Source organism: Oryzias latipes, chromosome 22, assembly GCF_053564925.1.
Source record: "Oryzias latipes strain Hd-rR chromosome 22, Olatipes_Hd-rR_3.1".
Classification (NCBI taxonomy): domain Eukaryota; kingdom Metazoa; phylum Chordata; class Actinopteri; order Beloniformes; family Adrianichthyidae; genus Oryzias; species Oryzias latipes.
The window spans coordinates 9,488,009-9,511,732 of record NC_136258.1 but is presented as its reverse complement, the minus strand read 5'-3'; the positions used below and the strand labels follow the sequence as shown (position 1 = coordinate 9,511,732).

At 45.9% G+C, this 23,724-nt stretch overlaps 1 protein-coding gene across 2 annotated transcripts in view; it reads right to left on the bottom strand.

Annotated features, from left to right (window-relative positions):
- pxdn (peroxidasin) overlaps window positions 1–23,724 on the bottom strand; it is a 52,937-nt gene that overhangs the window by 3,719 nt on the left and 25,494 nt on the right. For both annotated transcript variants that reach the window (XM_023951435.2, XM_078940357.1), the window contains exons 9-22: window positions 21,744–21,913; window positions 20,611–20,883; window positions 20,181–20,456; window positions 19,062–19,174; window positions 18,758–18,914; window positions 14,101–14,209; window positions 11,768–11,925; window positions 4,774–5,780; window positions 4,203–4,699; window positions 3,974–4,108; window positions 3,664–3,872; window positions 2,599–2,710; window positions 2,276–2,408; window positions 421–534 (exon numbers count right to left, since the gene is read on the bottom strand). In XM_023951435.2, the coding sequence (XP_023807203.1) occupies window positions 421–534; window positions 2,276–2,408; window positions 2,599–2,710; window positions 3,664–3,872; window positions 3,974–4,108; window positions 4,203–4,699; window positions 4,774–5,780; window positions 11,768–11,925; window positions 14,101–14,209; window positions 18,758–18,914; window positions 19,062–19,174; window positions 20,181–20,456; window positions 20,611–20,883; window positions 21,744–21,913 (3,463 nt within the window). The remainder of the gene's footprint in view (window positions 1–420; window positions 535–2,275; window positions 2,409–2,598; window positions 2,711–3,663; window positions 3,873–3,973; window positions 4,109–4,202; window positions 4,700–4,773; window positions 5,781–11,767; window positions 11,926–14,100; window positions 14,210–18,757; window positions 18,915–19,061; window positions 19,175–20,180; window positions 20,457–20,610; window positions 20,884–21,743; window positions 21,914–23,724) is intronic.

Sequence of the window (23,724 nt, the reverse complement as noted above, 5' to 3'; positions counted from 1 at the left end):
TCTAATTCCAACTGGGACTTTGCAGCAGTTGCTTATCCTTTCTCACCTAAAAGGACCTCAGTTTGATTCTTTCAGGGACATTTTGAACCTCTGATGTCAGAAAACCCATGCAAATGCATTCTTCCTGTTGGCCACTGGATAACAGACCGGATTGAATGATGGGGTTGGGCGTTTATGTTCCTTTACACACTGGAAGGACATTTCAGAAGGAATTATTTCCTTCTACATGGAAATAATTGTGAGGACATGGATTGGCATGGCTGAACTCCAGACCCTAATTTTTTTTTCCAGCTCTTTGGCTTCTTGGGGAGATAGCGGCAGATATATGTCCAACTCAAATAAGAAAAAGATCAACAATGAGGTACAGAAATCCTGCAGGAAAACATTTCCTAGAGCAGGAATCCAAACTGTTGCACGTACTCTGCACTGACACGTGGAGCAGGAGTCGTCCTTCCAGCGTTCCCCATCTTTGCGCTCGCGGCCGTCTCGGTCGGTGCAGTCAGTCCTGCTCAGACGGGATTCAAGTCTTTTAATCTGTTGAAGAAGAAAGAGCGAGCAGTGGGTGAGGATCCTAGCCTCCCACAAACAGCCAGTTCTACATCAGCTGGAGAATAAACGTGTAGGGACAGACAGAAGTGTCTGTTGGTTTTGTTCCACAGTGACCAATAAAAAACATGGATTTCATATTTACTTAAAAATGAACCAATACCTAATCAAATATCAAGTTAGATAGAAGTTCAAGGAATGAAGGAACCCCGAAAAGATAAAACAAGCTAAACTGGAGCAGAAAGACGAACTTCTGTGTTCTCTGAGTGCTGTCTGCATAACAGTCCATGAATAGTTCTTATTGTGGAGGATCTGATCCATCGGGAGTCTGACGATGGACACCTGAGGCACACCTCTCTTCATGGAGAGATTTACAGTCATCAATGGAATCTCTCCCTCTAAGATATGAAGGAACCAAGTGTGAAGAGTTCCTGATGAATCTTTTTTCCAGCCTGTCTAGACGGCTTCAGGCTTCCTGCGGCAGAAAGATGGATGTCGTCTCGGTGGAAACGCTTCGAAACTTCAGCTTTCTGTTGACACGCTCCTGCTGCTCTTCTAATGCAGACACACCTTCAGTTAAGTGGAAAGAAACTCTCTTTACATCAAAATGCTAAACGCATCAAGCAGGAGTCTGAACACAGACTGAAAACAGCTGCCATAGCAACAGCTGCAGTTCTGACTTGGCATCACCGCGGGGGGAGGCGGGGTCACAAGGCACAACAGAGCTCTGGTTTAATGCCACTGCATCACACTACAGCGGTGAACCTCTGTTCGAACCTTTGAGAATCCACAGAGAGGTACATCACATCCCATTCAGAAATCCAAGATTCAGTGTGATTTTATGGAAGAGTTTTGCTGAAATCCTCAACATCAGTGAGAAAATAAGTCAAAGAAATCTGAAAAGGTTTTTGTTTTATGCTCCAAAAGAAAACATTTTAATTTATGGTTGTCACCCACAGCATGTCAACCATTGGTTCAAAGGAATAGTTTATAATAATAATAATAATAATAATAATAATAATAATAATAATAATAATAATAATATTAATGGATTAGATTTATCTGCTTTTCCAGACGCTCAAAGTTTGTCCAATGTGTCCATCATCCATTCATACTTGGTGAGGGTAAATACTGATGTAGCCCCACAGGGAAAGTGGGCATGTCTGTTAGCCTGAGGGCGGAGCTGGCAGCACAGACTCTACCTGGAAGGGGCGGTTCCTCACTTTGTGATGTCACAATGTGAGGACCCGCTTGTTTTCGTGAATTGGGAGGGGCTGGTACTCAGAGAGCAGGTTTTTAGAGGAATGCTCAGAGATGAGTGAACAGATCAGAATAGCACTTCAGGATTGTTTATAGTAAGGGAAGGACATTATAAAACACTAAAAAAAGTGAATATTGCATGATATAGGCCCTTTAAACAAAAGAGAAAAATGTGAAAACGATTATGTCTGTTTGTGTATAAAGTGTTTAGCTGTGGCTGCCAGTTCCCGCCTACGGCCCCTCTGACCATCATGGGACATTCATGCACATTCACACACCAGTGGAACAACACTATAGGCATGGCTATAACTCATCAATAAGCTGACAACATTGTTTACTGTTGCAGCAGCTAAGTATTTGTTATTTTTGTCTAGTCACAGTTCTTTATCACATCATAAACGTCCTCATATGAACTCTTTGTGAAAGCCGACAATACCAGACTAGTTTGAGGTTGTAAATGCTAACACACCTGCTTTCGTAAGCTGCTGATAGTCTTCTGCATGTCTGTGACAAAGTCCTGGAAGTCACCAACTGAAGGTTCGGTGGTTTTTATGGAGGTCACGCTAACATTTTGCAGACTTTTTCCAGCTTCTTCCACTAAACTGCAAAGACAAAGAACAGATGATTAAACTATGACACTTCTATAATCCTCACCTAGATTCATGTGCAACAAGCCTGTATGTAAACCATAAACCAAACTGTGGCACAGAAGGCATAAAGTAGTCTTAGAGTGTTAGTGATGTAGTGCTGGTTAGTCTGAAGGCACAACAGGATCCTGATTGAGACGATTACCGTTTCTCCTGGATGCGGTGGGCGGGGCTCTCTTCCCTGTAGCTGTGCTCGGCTGATCTGCGCCCCCTGAAGTGGTAGGACAGTGCGTTGAACTGACCCTTGGTTCTGCAGTCTAGTGAATCAAAGACAACACTACTGCTCACTAACAAAAACAAGAATGAAGCAGGAACACAAGCAGAGTTTCACAGCACTTTAAACAACATGCTACGTCTAACAGCGTTTTTTTATGAGGACCAACAGAAGAATTTGTCTTTTCTGGCTGAACGCAACCATAAGGACGGTAAATGCAGAGTTCTGTCAGGAAGGGCATCCAATGGAAAACCCAGGCAGAACTTTGACTCTGGAACACGAGGTCCAGTCCTGTATGAAAGTTCAAGAACGGCCATCGGGGGGGGGGGGGGTACCGAGCGAGAAAATGAAGACTTAGAGCAGAAAGCTTGAATGTAAAGAAAACTAGAGAGTTGATGGAAAAACTGAAGGTGTGGGGCTTTCAGGGAGGGGTTGAAACAGACTTTGGGAGGTCAAGGTCTTAAAGATGAATGAGGTAAACGTTAGGAAGAAGCAGCAAAGATCAGGGAGGGAGAAGTAGGGAAGACAGCAGGTTGGAACGGGTGGAGGAAGGTGTGTCATCAAGAATGAAAGGAACGGTGGAGCAGACTGTGGTGAGAGCAGCCATGTTGTTGGTTTAGAGACAGGAAGCAGAGCTGGAGGCAGCAGAGATGAAGATGCTGAAGTTCCCTTTGACCAGGATGGATCATTGAGTCCATCAGAGGAACAGATCATGGATGTTCTGGAGATCCATGCAGGGAAGCAGATGGAGGAACAGTGATGATGATGATGGTGAACGGATGCTATGGTTGGGGAAGAAAGAGGTTAATGGATGAAGGAGGTTGGCGTGAGCGAGAAGAGGGTAGAGGAGAGGGCTACAGAGAGGCGGATAACTTGCTGCAGCGACCTCCAAAGGGCGGAGTCAAACATGTTGCTACTGAAGTTGATTTGACTTTTATGGGGTTAGAACTGGTTTTGAAGAACATCGTAGAATCCAACATGGTGAAAGTTCCTCACCTTCACAGCAGTCCTGCCACATGCGCAGGTCAATGTGAGGGATGTCGTCACAGCTGCCAAATCCATGAGGCAGTTCAGCCACCATAAACACATCTGATTGGACGCGAGTGATGTTGTCTCCATTGTCGCACAGAACCCGAGCCAGAGAGGCCTGCTTTAGCTGGGTCAGCTGGGATGGAGTAAACACACCTGGGTTTTCGTACCAAAACCTGTCCAAAGCCAAAGAGACGTAGTTGACAAAAGTTCATTTCTTTTTAGAGACAGATTTTCCCTACATTGGATTTATTTTGTGGGTGTGGCTTCAGCATACCGGTCACCGTTCCGGACGAGCTTGAATTGTGTTGTAAGCAAACACATCAGGGTGGGACCCAACCTGCTACCAGGAATGATGTCTTCTGCCATCAGGGCTGGGAACAGGTCGATGTTTTGTGGAGTGCCATAAAGCCTGCCATGAAGACGGTGACTCGTTCAATAAAACTCTGCGCATTGGGGTTTCTTTTTATTATTTCATTAGTGATTTCAAAAACAGAGAAACTCACCTCTGTAGCTTTTCTCTGATAATGGGATTCTTGATCTCGTTCTTCAAATCATCAAACGTCTGGGCGGAGCTTAGGTTACAGAACGTCCTGTAGTCGTTGTACGGAGGAATTCCATGATCCCGCCCTCGCTGAACATTCATGGCAGCCAGGTCCAGGGCCACAGCGTGGGCCATTGAAAACAGCCGTTCTGTCAGCTCTGTGTTCAGAAGCTGAGTGGAAACCCGCATTTTGCCGGGAACCCCAAAGAGGCCACGCAGAAGAGGGTCGATGCCTCCCTCGTTTACAATACGGAAGGGGGAGAAAAAGGCCTTGTGCAGAGAAATGTGCCCCTGGGGGATTGGTTGGAAGTGCTCATTTAAGCGGTAGAGAATGGGGTTGATGAGGGTGTGTCCAAAGCGGAAAGCAGCTGTAGCAAACGCATTGAAAATGCCAGCATTAACATTGGGGTCATAACTCTTGTATGGTCCCAACATCTTCATACCGACCTCACCCAGAATCTAGGAGAAAAGACACGTTTCAATAAACACACCAACACCAGTGAAAAGTGGGACCCGGACCGCAGAGACGTTACCTTTGGCAGCCAGTGGCTGTAGGTGATGTGCTGCATTTGGGCTCCCACTATCTTCCTGGCCTCGTGATATATTGTGTCTCCATCCCAGTGAGGATTTAACCTCAGCAGCTCGGTGGCTATGCGGTTGTGTTCTCTGAACCACACCGTGTGCATTGCAGTCAAAGCTAGTTGCTCATTGGCTCGATGGTCGCCTGCCAGAAAACATGGGATGGGACTTTCATTTTCATCCCTCATGCACTCAGTTGGGGGACCTGGGGAAAATGGTAAAAGGGGTTTCCCTGTTCGCTGAATGATGCCTTGACGGAGCAGTCCCCTTTGGCTAGCCAAGTCACGGATTTCCTCGGACTCGTGCCGTGAGCTACCATAGACGTTTGAGGCATCGATATAAGACGTGATTTGGTTTATTTGCTCTCTTGGATAAACACTGTTCATTAGAAGAGAAGTCATGCCGCTGCCACACACTGGACTGGATCGCACAAAGAACATGCAGCGGGCACCAGTTCGCAGCTGGCGCTGGTCATTGGGCGGAAACTGGATTGGAAAGCATGGGGGGTCGTTCGTGCAGACCTGAGCACAGAGCTGGCCGTCCGAAAAACGGGACTGACTCAGGGCCACCACTGTTGAGTCCAAGTCATGGTCCAGGAACTGACCCCACTGCATCAGCATGTGAGTGTAGCGGTCATCAGGAGTAATGGTCTCCGTTCCAATCATTGTGGTTGATACCAGCCTTGGCAAAGGCAACCTGTAGCCATTCTGCAGCCGGTCGGTGGCGCCTCTCGGCAGGTTAAACCCGTTATCATAGACAGATTTTAGGAGGCGCTCAAACGCAGTGAGAGAAGCTCCCCACATGGGGTGCTGAAGGTTGTTGCAGGTGCCGTCGTGGCTGCGGTACTTCTGGTGGAAGCAAATGTCCGAGCAGTTGTTTATGCGGCGATGTGCTGTGCATCCAGACAAGTTGGCGATCATGTCCAGAAAGCGGGGCGACACCAGGTCATTGTAGCGAAATGCTGTGGAGAAAAAGGAGAGTTCAGTGTCTTTATAATGTGAATCAAATGAAACCTTGGTTATATGTTTAAAATAAAACGACTAAAAACTGGTAGATAATTAGATATCACCTAAAATTTGGAGGAATGACTGTCCATGTCAGTAAAACATATTTGTTTATGTCTCAGTTTTCTTCAGAATAAAACAGAATAGAATAAACCTTTACTGATCCCACAGCTCTATTAAAAACAGCTGATAGATTAAGGTTTATTGATCCCTTCATGCTGTATGTCGGTACTTCGCATTGTACCATTCAATCCAGGACTTCCCTTGATGTAACGCCACCTTGAAGGAAGAAATATGAAGAATATTTTTTAAATAGGCCTATGCCAATTGGAAATAAGGTCAGGCACCAAAAGGTTAGTGTTGTGACGAATGTGTGATGGTGAAAAGTGGTGCATTACTGTCCTTCAGAGAAAAAAACAAAACATCCCTTTCATATTTGAAGAGTGCAAGAATTATTAGGAAACATCTTTTAAATTGTTTTTTATAGCTACTAAATGCTAAATAATGTTTACTGCTTCTGGCTAAAAGAGTGGAAAAGCATCTTTCAGGACTCCCAACAGACACAGTGCATCTAATTTAGGCATGTCAATGCATTTCTCTGTGTCCCAGGTGGATCCCAGGTGGATGTAAATAGAGAAGAAGATCCAGGGAGCTTGAGATCTACTCTGGAGAGGATAAATGTCAGCTACAGCAAGACAAGTTATCTGTGTGTAAATGAGAGGGACTGGAGTAGGCGTGAGCGTCCCCGAGATGACAGGGAGCAGAGGTGAGGAAGTTCTTGGGGTCAACAGTTCAGAGCAACAGAGAGGTGAGGAGGCGTGTCCAAGCAGGTTAAAACAGGTGGAGGAAGGTTTCAGGTGTGATGTGTGACCAAGGTGACCAAGCTCAGTGGCCTTGTGGAAGAGTGTCCGCCCTGTGACTGGAAGGTTGGGTGTTCAAATCTAGGCAGAGTCATACCAAAGACTAAAAATGGGACCCAATGCCTCCCTGCTTGACACTCAGCATTAAGGAGTAGGATTGGGGGTTAAGCCACCAAATGCGCAGCTGTGTCTGCAGCTCCCCCCTCCCCCAGGGGATGGGCAAATGCAGAGAACAAATTTCACTCACCTAGGTGTGTGACAGATAATGGTACTTTAAAAGAGTGAAAGAAAAGGTGAAGAAGAGCAGCCATGTTGTTGGCTTAGAGACAGGAAGCAGAGCTGGAGGCAGCAGAGATGAAGATGCTGAGCTTCTCTTTGACCAGAATGGATCATTGAGTCCATCAGAGGAACAGACCATAGATCTTCCGGAGATCCATGCAGGGAAGCAGATGGAGGAACAGTGATGATGATGATGGTGAAAGGATGTTATGGTTGAAGAGGAAAGAGAGGAAGACCATCCTCTTTCACTGCATAGGGAGTGGAGGAGGACAGGGTTTGGGTGGAGGTGGATAATTCCCTCTAGTGACCACTAAAAGAAGAAGCCAATAGGTATAAAAAGCCGAAGTGGTAGTTTCTAAAAATGACTTTTGGCTGAACCAAACTCAATGTTACCGTCACAAATACAAATGTCACGATGGGGAGGCATCGGGAGAATATTCAAGATTTCATGCCGCCACCAGATTTTTGGAAAATTATTGACGTAGTCATAAACGTAGACGGCTGCAGTCAGTCAGGCGGGGATGACGCCATCACGAACTTGGGCGACACCTGCGGGTGGTTGCTCTGATTGGACGATGTGTAAACGTCTCCGTACGGCGACTGTCCAGACCAAGTACCACCAGTGGCCTGGTAGCCAAGGGGTATAAAAAAAAGCAGGCGATTCAGCACTATTGGTCATTCGCAACTCAGATTTTGAGCACACATTCTAGTCAATTTACAAATTGACACATTTTTAGACAAGATACCTCCCAAGAAACCCAGCAAGGGCAACCTCCCAGCACCCAAAAAAACAAAGGTCCCAGCGGTCCAACCACAGCAGGAGTCTTCATCAGATGAGGAGCATCAAAGCCGTCTCCCCATTTGGACCAACGGGGGATGGGATCACCAAGTTGGCATCCCTTCATCCCCGGCCCATGTTAACAGCCCTCATTGAGTGCCCGCACAGCTACCGTGCAATTTCTAAACATCGAACAGTGGGAACGCAGCACGGGGGAAGGGGGGTGGTTGGAGTCTGAAATCAGCTGATCATCAGACAATCTTGGGGACCTAGGAGACCCTCCTATCAGTCAACTATTGTACTGCTGTCTTCCTGCCACCTATCAGTCACTGGACTGCCACCGCGCAGCTTCCAAATGTACCCTGGTGGCCACTGCTGGATGTTAAGACATCGTCTGGTCGCTGTAAAATCCGAACTTTTCCCTAGAACCTCCCCGGCCACAGCTGTGCGTAGAAATGTGGCGCAGCGCGTCCACCTTGTGAATTTTCCAAAAAAACTTGCTTTTAGGTCGCCGTGCGGTGACATTCGACATGTATGACCATAGCATACGGATAGCATTTACTTTTAAACTATATAACCATCCTCTCTGAATCTCTATGGTCTTCTGGCTTGAATTTAGAAAAGTGCCACACGATCAGCAGGTCGTTGGCAGAAGTAACACATAACTCTCTGTCCACCAAGAGCTAACTTTCTAAATCCAGCATCATCCATCATCAGAACTTGTGATGGGGAAAAATGACAAACCAAGAACAAATCCAGAGATTTTTTCATGTATACATCTGAAAACACAGAAGTAAAATGCTTCCACAAACACACATTCAAATCTTTATTACTGTTCCTGCAAACACAGTTCATAAAATGTCCCCACTGTTTAAAGTTTGTCCAATTACTCTCCTGCAGTTTAACGGTAGACTAATAAAAAGCGGTTTACAGGGTCTTGGTCAGGGACTCCATGATTACGTCTCTGTCCCTCAGGCCATTCTGAAAAGGTGGCAGACAGATGGAGGGCGGCAACTTTGCCAACAGCTGCAAATGACAGCACAGTCATTGGCAATGATTGTGTCACAATACTTTAGATGAAGTTTACTGAATCCACAGAGATAGGACTAGGGGTGTAACCATGACTTGATTGATCCAACCACATCAATCTGTCTGACGCAAACTGTTAATCCAATTGATGTAAACCATTAAAAAATCTGTAAAAATACCATCAAGATTGAGGTACAGCAGGTTTATGTTCCCATAGGGTAAACCGACCAATCACAGCCGACAACATGGATCAGTCCATCATTCCAGTCCAATGTGTGGACAGACTTTGAATAAAGTCATGTGACCATCCAGTGTCTAGAATGTTCTAATAATGTTCCCTTTGGATTCTTTGGATGTGGAAAAACAACAGTGGTGAACTTTAGGAAACTAATATGTGAATGGATTTGACATTCATGCTAGTTTACTTGTTTGGACACATATTTCATTTAAACTTGATGATCTGGAAGAAATCCAAGAATCTGGAAAACTGTTCAGTAGCAGGAATTTCTCACTGCTGGAAGTTAAGATGAAGGTGATCTGGATCCACTTTAGGACAGAGAATCGGATCGTTCTAAATGAATGAAACATTACAGTCATACATGAAACCCATGAATGTTCAATGGGCCTTTTCTAGTTGTTTAAAAAATAAAAATAAAAAGCTGGATTTCTTCACATTAGCAAAATAAGTTGTCCACCAAGTATAAACCATTAGGCAACGGTTTATAAATGGCAGTACGTATAAAACTGGGAGGAAAAACAGGAAATGACTGATGCTTTACACAGCTGTCCCAAATAATTACACTTTGTGGCCGATTAAAACTAGATTTACATGGGTCTGGGGAACCCACAAAAAGAAAATTCGCCAAAAGATTCTGGTACAGAAACCTGACAAATGCCTGGAACCAAAACACGTGTGTTCTTCATGCAGCTGATCATCACTGGACGTGTCGTAGTGTGTTTTCCAGGTTGTGAAGACCAGAGGGAAATGCAGGAATGAGAGTTTCTCTTAGGTTTTGCTGAGGGCCGTGTCTCACAGCCGCTACGTAGATTACATCATACATAAATCCACGTGGAAAAGTGAGAACAGTTGTGTTCTTTACGAGAATGTTCACATATCAGGAATGAACCACAATAAAACCACAGAGGAAGTACGAACAAACACGCAGAGAACAAGTAAACCAATGTAGAACATATACCGTGTGATTATTGTGCTGTTACTATACAATTCAGTACTGATTCATGTTTCAATTAGGTAATCTTAACGTGATATGTGCTCCATATACACGATATACAACTTTTACATCAGTGGTTCATGCGTAGAAAGTCTGTTTGTGAAAAGTCTACAACTGAATTTCCCTACGGGGATTAATAAAGTTGATCATAGTCTTAAATGTTCGTGGAACGGTCGCGGAAAGACACAAATTTGTGTATGCATCTCACCAAAATCATCACACACAATTGCATAAGAGTTACGTAATTGCATATAAACCACATAAAATATGCATAGACTGCATAATTCTCAACCATCCAAAAATTCTGAAGAGCTCAAAACCAATTTCAGGTGCAGACCAGTTGGCAGAAACCCTAAAGGGACATCTGCACATCGACGGACACTTCTGGATGACATAGGCTACGTTCACACTGCAGGGCTTAATGCTCAATTCTGATTTTTTTTTGAAAAAATCCGATTTTTTTGCAAGACCGTTCACATTTCCAAGTAATTCCGAACGCTTGTGATCTACAGTGTGACCGTGAAACGACAACAGTGTTGTCAACAGCGAAGCTCTTTTTTCATTAATAAATTTATTTTCACAAAATGAGCCAGCACAATAACAATCTTCTCATTTTTAAGAAGGCATTGGAGCCAGGATCATCTGTACCCACTGTTGTGGAATGGGAATGTGTATGTGTTGAGGGCGCGCGCGTTTGTGTAAGGGACAGGAGAAGAGCGCGTGCAGCCGGAGAGAATTGGGGGGGGGGGGGGGGGGGGGCAGTGTGGGCGCGCATTTATGTTGTGTGTTACAGAGGAAGGAGAACGGTAATAGAAGAAGGTTTCCCCCAGAAGAACTGCTATTGATTCTTTATTAACCCGCTCTGGAGAATCCTGGAGAATCTAAGGGTCAGAACAGGGAGGAGGAAGAGGAGGAGGATCCGCCTTGGGTCTTCCGCGCTTCTGACCACGGTCGGAAAGGGGAGAAAGAAAAAAAAGTAATCACGGGAAATGTTCAACACCACGCTCGGCCGTTTAGCTGGAATTATTTTCAAAAACCGACCGGTTGCGATAAGAGCCCTGGAGTTTGGCCTGAATAGAGCTGTCACCCCAAATATTAATACAATTGGTGACCTCGCTTCCCTTCCACTGACTGGTCTCTGCAGCATCGTCCGCCATGGCTGCTGTTTACGTTCTCGTTCCCGCTTATTTCAACGACGTTTGTTGCATATTGATGACGTACGATTCGGATTCAGGTGGCCTGGGCGGTCAGACAGCGGTCGCAATTGAAGAGATCGTATACGTTTCGGATTCAGGACGGCATACCCAAGTGGGCTGGGTCGCATTTGAAAAGATCGGATCTGTGTCGTACAGACTGTCATTAAAATATCGGAATTGGGTCGCATAGGGGTAAAAAAAAAAATCGGAATTGGGTAGTTTCAGCCTGCAGTATGAACGTAGCCATAGATCATGAATCACCAAAGACCGAAATGTAGTATGTGGAAAATAAACATGGTGTCTGTGTGACACGGCCTCTACATTAGAGTGGAAGCAGGCCAATTCAATATAGAGCACTCAAGTTTAAAAACTGCAGTACAGAACCAGAACCTTGTCTGAAAATATTGCCGTTTCTTGTTCAAACTGTGTTTCTTTCCACAGTTTTATCTGAAGTTCTGGCAACTATCTGTTGTTATTGTCAGATACTAAACTTTGACTTTCCCCAAAAACTGTTAGTCATTCAGATACACAAACATCCGTAACGAAAAGAAAGGAACTGGTGAGGCTCACCGGTGCCGTTGGTGTCCACCATGAGACCGCGGTTGACATGGTTCTGGATGAGCAGAAGCGTTTGTTCAAATATCTCCCCGGCCCGGGCCTGCTCCACAGTGTATGGATCACGTGGATATCGGAAAAGAGCCAGCAGCTCTCCTGGAGTACGAGGCTGGCTGAACAGAGGACATCAGGAAGTAGAGTAAGGGGCGGAGCCAAACAAAGGGTCAACAAGAAGGTTTTCCTATGAAATTCAGATAATTAGATGGACTATTAACTTAAATTTGCCTTGTTTTTATCATTTCTTCTTGTTTTTGTCTCTTAGCCCATCTCCAAAGCTCAGTCTATAAACATTCATGTTTCTCCATCAAACTACTCATGTTTGACTTCTACACGTCAAACAAAGCAGCAGATGTTTGCAACACTTCCTCATTAACCAAGCTGAAATCCAGATGCAAGCAAAGCTGAGGAACCGGGAATGGAATCCTTCCTTCAAAAAGAACAACGAGCTTCGCATCATCTGTCACAACACTACGCTGGATTCATTTGAGGCTAAAGAAGAGTTTCAGGGAGCCACAAAAACCAAAAGATGATTGCAATGTGGTCGAAACTGTTTGTGTAGCCAGCATTCACCACACCGTGTCGGACTGCCAAAAGAAACACATTTATTCATCATCATCTTCCGTTTTGTCCCTTTAGGGGTCACGGGGCTGCTGGAGCCTATCCCGGCCATTCGTGGGAGAAGGCGGGGGACATCCTGGACAGGTCGCCAGTCTGTCTCAGGGCCACAATCACACACCCAGGGGCAATTTTGAGAAACCAATGAACCTCTGGAGCATGTTTTTAGACGGTGGGAGGAATCCGGAGGAAACCCACGCATGCACAGGAGAACACGGGGAGAACATGCAAACTCCACACAGAAAGGTCCCCCACTGGTGATCTGGTCCAGCCAGGACTTGAACCAGGGGCCTTCTTGCTGCGAGGCTAGAGCGCTAAGCACTGCTCCACATGCATGTCAACTGAATAAACACACAGGTGTCGTGTTTGGGGTCAGGCATGAGGCAGCACAGAACAGTGGTCTCTGCATTCTGTGGGTTGAATTGTGGATCAAATCTGGCTCACCTCCCGGTCGCCACAAACACGTCTGTACAGTTCATGTCATCAGAACATTCCACGTGGATCCATTACACTAATGTTGTTTTGCATTATTTTATGAACCCAGTGAGCCTGAAAAACAAGGAGAACGGCAGACGTGCAGCTGCACACGCCCAAGCAAAGAGTTCATTTACATTCATGTTTGAAATCCATTTTACTTTGGGTTTTTTAGATAAACAAAGTGAATCGTTGGTGTTTGCATCGTTTTAAGTTTTCATGACAATATTTTCACTTTTACTGCAATTGAACATCAACTACAAATGTTGATGATCCGCCTTCTTTACTGCTACTAATCTACATCAGCCCTAAGAAAAAACACAACCGTCAGTCTCTAGGTGAAAGGTCATTGAGAGAGGTCATTTTCTTTATGAGAATAACATTGGAAATTATTTTAGCCAAAAGAAAAAAGAATCTGCACTGAGAGAACTTTCCTTTCCTTACTCTGTTATTTTTATCAGAATTTAATCAAAGGTGAGATGAGACACTTTCAAATGATCCAATGGCGTGGAGTGGGGGTGCAGCGGACCACCAAACTCACGGTTTCAGAGTCACGGTTCAGATCATTTTATTTTGTTACAGCAGTAAAAAGGAAAAAAGGACAAAAAAAGGATAAAAGACTAAAGTAGATATTTGGAGAAGCTTCAAAACAACATGACGTACTTCAAAATACATATATATGCATACACACAAATATATTTATATTTCATCCCAAAATGTTCTATTTATAGAAGCCAATCATTCCAGACTGCCACAGTTCCAGACAGCTAGTCATCAAACTGGGTCACAGAGAGACGGCGGTTCTGCTGAACGCCGCCGTCAGTCATGTCCTGGGAGAGTCTCTGAATGATGTCATGACCCCAGACATGAACATGTGTGATGCTCATCCATGCGGCTCTTCAAAATAAATAGACCTGATCTCATCATTTAGAAACCGCTGACAGAAGCTCCTCCCACAAGCGGTTTATTAACACACTTTGGACAAGCGTCGAGCAGCGGCTTTGATGCATTTAAAGAAAGAGCGTGCTCGTTTTTTTGATGCACGAATGGCGTTGGTGTAAACGCACAATTATTTGAAATGAAGGGTGTGTGGATCTGTGATCAGTGCGGATCACGGATACACCATGATCCATGGCTGCACTAGCGTGGACAGTGCTGGTGGATCCTGTCTGTGTGGCTGCTGTGCAGGCTCCTCCTACCCGTCAAATAGCCGCCTCCTCGTGGATTCTATAGCGCTGTCCACGTCACGGATGGCCTGCTCGATGGACGTGCTCACGAAGGTGTCGCCCTCTCTGCTGACTGCAGGCACTGCCAGAAAACACGCAACGCAAAGATTAAAGTGGACAAAACACTTCAAATCAAGTTTTTCTGATTGTTCCAGTCCAGTTCCATCAATCAAAGCATCACTACAGTCCAACAACATCTGTACATTAAAGACTTTAAGATGAGATAAGATAAAACAGAAGTACAAACAGCAAACGGAAAATAACTAAGTAAAAAAATACACAGCAGAAGGAGCCGTAGAAGAATAAAGAACAACTGAAAATAACAACAGATTATAAAATAAGTCAAACGAATGAATGAAAAACAAAACACCCGAGGGTCCGTAGTGTGTCACTGTAACACGGTGTTGTACAGTCTGATGGCTGTGGGGAGGAATGACCTGCAGTAGCTCCTTCTTGAACTGTGGGTGTAATAGTCTCATGCTGAAGGAGCTGGTCAGCGCCTCTAGAGTTTGGTGTAGGGGGTGGGAGGGGGTATCCATGATGGATGTTAGCTTAGGCAACATCCTCCTGTCCGCCACCTCCTCCACGGACTCTAGTGTGCAAACCAGGACAGAGCCGGCCTTCCTAACCAGTTTGTTAAGCCTCCTGTCTCTGCCTGTACTGCCCCCCGCCCAGCACACAACTCCATAAAGGACCACTGAGGCCACCACAGTGTCATAAAAGGTCCTGAGCAACTGTCTGCACACGCCAAAAGACCTAAATCTCCTCAGCAGGTGAAGGCGACTCCTTTAGGCCCTTCCTTTACAGAGCATCCATATTATTGGTCCAGTCCAGTCTGTTGTTCAGGTGAACACCCAGGTATTTAAAAGTGAGTGTCCACAAACTCAATGTCTGAGCCCAGGATGTTCACTGGTGACTGTGGTGGTGAGGACCTCCTGAAGTCCAGGACCAGCTCCTTTGTCTTGCTGGTGTTAAGCAGCAGGTGGTTAACTTCACACCAGCCCACAAAGTCAGAGATGACCCCCAATGTACTCCTGCTCGTCCCCCCGACACACAGCCCACAATGGCACTGTCATCTGAGAACTTCTGCAGGTGACAGTGGTGGGAGTCGTAGGTGAAGTCTGATGTGTACAGGGTAAACAGGAATGGGGAGAGCACAGTCCCTTGAGGTGCCCCCGTGCTGCAGACCACCACATCAGACACACAGACACACAGCCTCACAAACCGTGGTCTGTCTGTGAGGCTGTTGATGGTCCAGGCAGTGAGATGTTGGTCCACGCCTGGAACTCCAGCTTCCTCCTCAGCAGTGATGGCTGAATTGTGTTGAAAGCACTGGAGAAATCCAAAAACATGACTCTCACAGTGCTCCCAGGGGACTCCAGGTGAGACAGGGCCTGATGCTGTAGGTAGATGATGGCGTCATCCACCCCGATGCCTGGTCGATATGCAAACTGCAGCGGGTCCAGTCCTGAGCTCACCTGGGTGTGGAGGTGGCTGAGGATGATCCTCTCCATAGCCTTCATCAGGTGGGAGGTCAAGGCGACAGGTCTGAAGTGGTTCGGTTCTGTAGGACGAGGTACTTTTGGAACCGGAACCAGGCAGGAAGTCCTCCAGAGGACTGGTACCTTCTACAGTCTGAGGCTCATATTAAATATGAACATCATCACCTCACAGGGCTGGTCTGGACACTCCCTGAAGAGCCTGGAGGTGATGTTGTCGGGGCCTGTTGCCTTCTTTAAAGCAGCAACTAAAACTATTTATAAAGTCAAATAAGAAAGTATGATGCACAGTAGAATACTGATAAGACAGACAGTCCTCTGCACGGACGTCCTGTCAGGTACCCATCAGCCCAGGCCGGACTGAGATGCCACTGGTCAGCAGACGGTGCCTCTGCATCAGCGTCCGTTCACGGCACTCACAGGAAGCTGCGTTGATCATTTAGGGCTCGTGCTTCTTGAAGTCACTCTCCTCTCTGTGGCGTTCAGGGCCAGATTGTTGTTTTAGACACTGGATCTCTAACCTCTTCTCTGTACACCTGCCAAGCCCTGCTCGTGGGCTGTGGTTAGGTTACTGTCAGTGACTTTGACTAATGTGAAGCAGTTTCTGTCTCTTACAAACACTAAAGGCGTTCATCATTCATCCAGCTAACGCTCTGAGCTGCAGCCTTAGGTACAGTAGGTCCACCACCACACAGGATTCTGGACCCCACCACAGTGACCAGTGTCCCACTGCGACCATCTTCTGACCTGATTTCAAAGCGTTCCCAGTGGTCTTTTAGTTATGATAATGACGCTGCATTTAGGTGGAATCTAAGAACCTGTGTGGTTTTCTAGGACAATTTCTGCAGAGCGGCAGGAGGTCATCAGAAATTCACCTCTGAGTTGTGGACGGGACTGTTGCCGTGAAAGTGAGGCTTCCCCTCATTTCCCATCTTCTCTTTGTTTACACTTAATCCTGCAATCTTACAGCCCCCCAAGCTAACATTAGCGATGCAACAGAAATGGCAGCAACATCAGATCTATCCATCCGTCCAGTTTGGATCCAGATTCCAGGAAAACAAAGATGTTCATGGATCTATTGGTCTGCAGGTGGATGATCAGAAAGGGGCAGAGCAGGGAGAATTTGGCACCACCCATTTCTGTTGCTGCAGTTTTCATCTTCATCATTCATTCATTTTCTTAACCGTTTTTCCCTTTTTGGGTCACGGGGCTGCCGGAGCCTATCCCGGCCACTTGTGGGCGAAGGTAGGGGACAACCTGGACAGGACTGGTAAAGCCGCTACACAAGCGGCTTTACCAACATCGCAGAGCCAACCCAAGTGGACCTGAGTCTGCAGTACATCTCCACCTGAAGGCCACAAACCAAACCAGTTCCACCTGAGTCGTTAACCGCTGAAAGAGACGACCATTTGGAGAGGGAGTCACTGACTCCCCAACCCCCAGCTGAGGACAAAGGACTATTAACGACCCGAAACCACGTAGGCTAAGTGGACAACACCTCCAGTTTCAGGTCTGACTCCTCCCCCATGAGCGCATATATACCAGCTCTTAGACCAGCTATTTCAGAATTGACAAAGCCTCTTGGATAAGAGGTGAAACGTCTTCCAACTTTAAAACCAAGTCCAGATGACATCCCCTAAAACTACTACAATTAACCTATGAAGCATGTTTTTGGACGGTGGGAGGAAGCCGGAGACCCTGGAGAGAACCCACACATACATGGGGAGAACATGTTAACTCCACACAGAAAGGTCCCCCGTTGATGTAGTTTTTCACATTCCCCAGCCGGGACTTGAACCGGAGGCCTTCTTGCTGTGAGGCAAGAGCGCTAACCACTGTGCCACCGTGCAGCAGTTTTCATCTTAATTCTCTTTATCTACGTCGTCCATCATGAGAAAAATATTACGAGAACAAGTTAAAACACCAAAAACCCCATTTTCACTGGAGTGGGTCTTTAACAACTTAAAACTCAGAACTGCTCTCTCTCTTTCTCTCATTTAATCTACTATATTGTTTTCACCTGTGTGCATCAAATGCTATCATGGCAAAGTGACGTGATGCAGGACTGAAAGCTGCTTCTGTCCACTGGACACCAAATCACAGCAAAAGGCTGGTCTCAGAGGTAGAGCATTGTCTGAACTTACAGACATCATCATACATGTACATTCTTATCCAACTTTCCGTCTTCCTGTTCCTTTCAAACCCTGACTGTCAGAAAACCCTCCACCTCTATGTGGGTTAGGGCAGCGGCAATCATGGACGGTTTATTTCAATTAAGTGGAAGCTCATACGTTTGAAACTACAAAACCTGTTGCTGCTTTTCTGCATTTTTTCTCAACGAGGAAGAAACGGCGGTTGCCATGGATACGCAACAATACTCCGGGGTGTCATATGACCTTTGTTTGCAGACATTGCCGTGCTCAGAGTTGTCCTGAGAGCTCTCCTTAGCAAACAGAGGAACAGATCTGGGCTCAGAGGAGCCGATGAGCTTCTGGCTCTGGATGCTGCTGGAAGTCGGAGATCAAACATTCTGACCCGCCGTAACGCTTAGCAGAGCACACAGTTCCAGGTCTCTGAGCTCAGCATCTCCACTGTTCCTCCTGTGTGCGCCCATTGATAAATATAGTTTTTTCTTTAATATTCAGTTGAACCCCAATTCAAAATTCATTTCTGCATTTGAATCGTTTCATTTTCAGTAACATCTACTGCATCGTTTTGTCACTTTCAAGTTATTTGAGTGACAATAGGGTTTCCTTCATCCGCTACTTTGATGCTGGACTGTCAGGTACGAGGGTTGTTGATGGACCCACACGGTTCCAAGGTAAGGGGTTTATTAACATAACAGGAAGTGCTGCTGAGCAGGGAAACCAAACAGACCTAAGTGTAGGCTAACCAGGAAAACAGGAAGAAGACGTATGGACCAGCACAGAGACAGACAGATGTACAAACAGGACTGACGAGACACAGGTGAGAACGATCAGGGGAGATTAGGGACCAGGAGAGTCAAACTAAAAAACAAAGACAAGCAGGAAACCTTCAAAATAAAACAGGAAGCAGAACTCTAACCATAACATGAACCGTTTGCACAGACTCCTCCCTCCAAAGGTGGAAACTCTAAAAGCGTCCCTTACCAGTGACAGTCAGGACCATGCCAGCAACCTGGTAGCCTATAGGGTTGCGGGCTGTACACTCGTAGCGTCCAGCATCTGCCGTGCCCGCGTCCCTCACCTCCAGGAAGCCCTCAGGACTGATGTGGAACTTTCCACTTTCTGTCACCTGTACTCCATCCTAAAGCAAAGAAACAAAGATGCACTGAGCCCAAATCCTTTCCCCGATGTGACCTCTGAACAGAGACCGTTTCACTGAGCTACACATTCTTCCTAATCGGTTCTGACCGCTTCAGCTCAGGTTCTGGGCTGAAGTCAGGGCTCTAACCTTGATCCAGGTGAGGACAGGCGGCGGCTGGCCCTGAGCTCTGCAGGGAATCTGCACATCCTGGCCAGACTCCACGGTCAGGTCCCTTGGAGCATTTGTGAAAACAGGCGTTACTGAATGAGTTAAAACATACACACGCGTTAATTATTTATGGATCACTGAAATGTACACGTCAAGAGCATGTTGCAATCAAACTACAGCAGGTCTGAAACTCGTTCACACAACAGTCAGCATGTGTGCAGCACTGGCTTCAGGGAGGACATGCAGGCAGACCTCTGCGGCCTGCAGCGGCCTTCTAGCACAGCTGCAGCCTGGCTGTGGCCTTTCAGCCAGTTTGTAACGGCAAGGAAACACGACGAAGCATACACTCTAAAAGATGTTAACAGGCTTTGCTACACGGACAAACCCGTCATTTTGGGATTACACACCAACAAGCTTGTATGTGTGACCAAAGCCTGTAATTTAAGACCCACATGTGTGTGTGTGTGTGCACTCACACATGTTTACATGGGCAAAGACACAACACGGCTTTCCCCTGCATCAAGTATACGTGTCAGTGTTTGTATGACTCAGTCTGGTTTAGAAAGCTCTATGAGCTCTGTGACGACCAAACTAAACTTCAGAGACTGAAGATGGAAATTTCCCCACCAGCGACATCCGCTGCACACGTCTTTGGTACAAACACGTCTGCATAAAGACATAAGTCAACACAGCAACCAACCACATTAGGACCACACACAGACTCACACACTCCGGCATTCATCCGTCAGAGTGGGACACTGGCATGAGCACATGACAAAGTAGGTGCAAATGAAGGATACCGACCACTCCTCCCACACACACATGCACACCCATGCACACACTCTCACACGCATGCGCACACTCTTACATGCATGCACACACACACTCTCTCACACACATGCACAGCCACACACACACTCTCACGTGCATGCACACACAGACTCACACACGCACACAGACTCACTCATCAGAGTTAACATGTACTCACACTCTCACACACATGCACACACACACACACACACACACACACACACACACACACACACACACACACACACACACACACACACACACACACACACACACCTACACACTCACCTCTCTGCTCGACCCTGAGCTGCACTGAAGCGTGAACAGTCCCCACAGGGCTGACAGCCTGGCATTCATACTGGCCCTCGTCGTGCGCCGCCACCCGGGTGATGCGCAGCATACCGGACGACAGGACGACGTGACGGCGGTCCAGAGGCAGCGCGCTTCCTCCTCGAGTCCAGGCGATCACCGGCGGCGGGTAGCCACTCGCCTCGCAGGGGAACTCGACGGTGTGACTTTCCAGGACGGTCTGGTCTTGCGGCGTGACTGTGAACTGTGGGGTGGCTGCACAAAAGGAGGCCCATGAGTTTGGTTGCGATGCACATGACAAACAGGCTGCTGCCTTTTTGAATAATACGCTCCTGAAGGGCTGCAACTTCCTACAGTAGGTAGTAACTCTATCGTGTGGAGGGAACCTGGGACGGCGCCGCGGCCTTACCTTGGACGATGATGAAAGCCGTTGCGTGTATTGTGTCCACATTGTTAGAAGCAAAGCACGTGTACTGTCCTCCATCAGCCTGCTGCACATTCTGGATATAAAGTCCCCCAGAGGTGGTAATTGTGATGCGGGGGTCGTTTGGCAGTGGGGTGCGGTCTCCTTTTGTCCAGGACACTCTGGGCTGGGGCTGACCCGTAGCACTGCACTCCAGGGTCACACTCTCCCCGACCAGAACCTCTGTGTTCTGGGGCTGGATTACAAAACTTGGACGAGCTGGAGGAGCAAAGAGAGAAAGGTTGCAGTGAATGTTCTGAGATTATTATGGTCATGATCATCTAGATCAGGGGTGTCAAACTCATTTTCACCGAGGGCCACATCAGCATAGTAGCTGTCCTCAGAGGGCCAGATATAACTTATACATGTAACTAAATGTAATGAAAAATAAATGTAACTACTCCTTAATGTTAAATAACTCATTATTTATTTATTCTAACTTTTTAAAGTGACAACTGCAGTTGCATAGAAAACACATGTTTGCTTGTTTCTCAAGCAAATCCTTTTAAATTTGATTCTGTCAGGTTAGGTTATATGGACAGTGTTTCAGTCCTAATGTATAGTTGAGCAATCTGATATTTGAAGTCCAATTCCCCCTAGATATGAATAAATACACACCAATTTTTATTTTAAGAAATTAAAAACTTTTATGCTCTCGCGGGCCACATAAAATGACATGGAGGGCCACATTTGGCCCCCGGGCTTTGAGTTTGACACGTGATCTAGATTATCTTGCTCCGTGTCGGGTCAGAAACCATGAAATGATCGCCCGTATGCTTGCTGGAACAAAACTGGTTTTGTTGGAAAGCCAAAACCTTTTGTTAGTTTGCTTTTTAGAACTATGTGACCTTATTTGGTCTGTGATTTCAGAGGAATCACATATCACAGATATATTGAGGAATTGAGTGTCCGTCCTCACACGGACAGGAAGTGAACCGCTCCAAACACAGTGGATACCCCCGTATCTATAAAGCGCCAGAGTTTTTAGACGCCGAGAGACTCGAGGGAGATGACGAATAAGGAGATGACGAATGTTAGACTGAAAGGAGAAAAGCTCCAGGTTTCACGCCGCCACTTACTGGGGGCTCCAAAGTATCGCAGAGTGACCTGAGACGTCTTGACCTCCCCAGCCACATTTTTGGCCATGCACTGGTAGACTCCCTGATCCGTCTCTCTGGTGTCTTGGATCATCAGCGTGCCGTCCTCCAGCAGGTTCAGACGACTGTCATCCCGCATGTTCAACGCATTGCTGCAAGCAAAAACACACATTCAGACAGGAAGTATGCAACGAAGACGACAGGCAGTATGTAACACACACGACAGGAAGTATGTATAACACACGACAGGAAGTATGTAACACACAAGACAGGAAGTATGTAACACACACGACAGGAAGTATGCAACACACACGACAGGAAGTATGTATAACACACGACAGGAAGTATGTAACACACAAGACAGGAAGTATGTAACACACACGACAGGAAGTATGCAACACACACGACAGGAAGTATGCAACATAGACGACAGGAAGTATGCAACACACACGACAGGAAGTATGTAACACACACGACAGGAAGTATGTAACACACACGACAGGAAGTATGTAACACACACGACAGGAAGTATGTAACACACACCAGAGGAAGTATGCAACACACACAACAGGAAGTTTGTAACACATACGACAGGAAGTATGTAACACACACAACAGGAAGTATGTAACAGACACGACAGGAAGTATGTAACACACACGACAGGAAGTATGCAACACACACGACAGGAAGTATGCAACATAGACGACAGGAAGTATGCAACACACACGACAGGAAGTATGTAACACACACGACAGGAAGTATGTAACACACACGACAGGAAGTATGTAACACACACGACAGGAAGTATGTAACACACACCAGAGGAAGTATGCAACACACACAACAGGAAGTTTGTAACACATACGACAGGAAGTATGTAACACACACAACAGGAAGTATGTAACAGACACGACAGGAAGTATGTAACACACACTACCACATCTGCCGGCAGAAGAATTTCAACCTTTTGCTGTACTTTCTACTCATTTACTGCATCCTTTTCAGAGTTAATTGTTAAGCAAACTATTGTTTTGCAGTTGCCATAAGTCAATATAGTGTCTGAATTCCCAAAGGAAGGACACGTTGTCGTACAGATAAGTCTTCTCAGGGTGTAGACAAACCTCACATCTAAATACAACACAGCTAATAAAAAGAGAGCCGCTACACCACAGCTTCAGAAATTAAGCAATCCTATTTTGTCAAGAAATGAAACCACACAAAACTGTTTGAAACTATCTGGAGGGGTTAAAGTTACGGTACATGCAGTGTAACGTGTAATGTAACATGTAATGTAACATGTAATGTAACATGTAATGTAACATGTAATGTAAATGCATCTTGGGGTGCAGCTGAGCCAGACTGAAGGAAAGTTCGGCTGAAAACGTATGGCCTTTTTAACATAACGTTTGCATTTTGGACTTTTTGAAAGGCTTCGATGGAGAACACCAAAGGAATTCTGGGTATCACCTCTGTTTGTTAGCTATGAAGCTGCTTTAATGAAGCCTGTGCATCATTGAACAATAACTTCCATTAATAAAACAAGACTCGTCCTTTATATAGAAATGACCGTCTGTGCTTTGAGTGTCTGGAAAAGTGCAGAAAGTCCAGTCATTATTATTATTAATAGTAGTATTGTAGGATTTTAATAGTAGGATTTTAAACAGGATTACGTGAGCATAAAGCAGCAAAACTATGTTTTTTCTGTTTCCTTTCATGAGAACATTGAAGGATGGTCCTCTCAGCCTGCAGAAGCCATTCCTCTTTTTTGTTTAAGTCTTGTTTGGATATCATTTTTTAGTTCTTTTTGTTGTTGTTACTTGAGCTGGCATGAACAACAATGAACAATAAACACACATTTCAAATAGCAGTATGATGAAAACTCTTCACCACCAAAGATTATGGTTTAGACAGTCATCCTGTAGAGCAGCGGTCCCCAACCTTTATTGCGCCACGGACCGGTTTG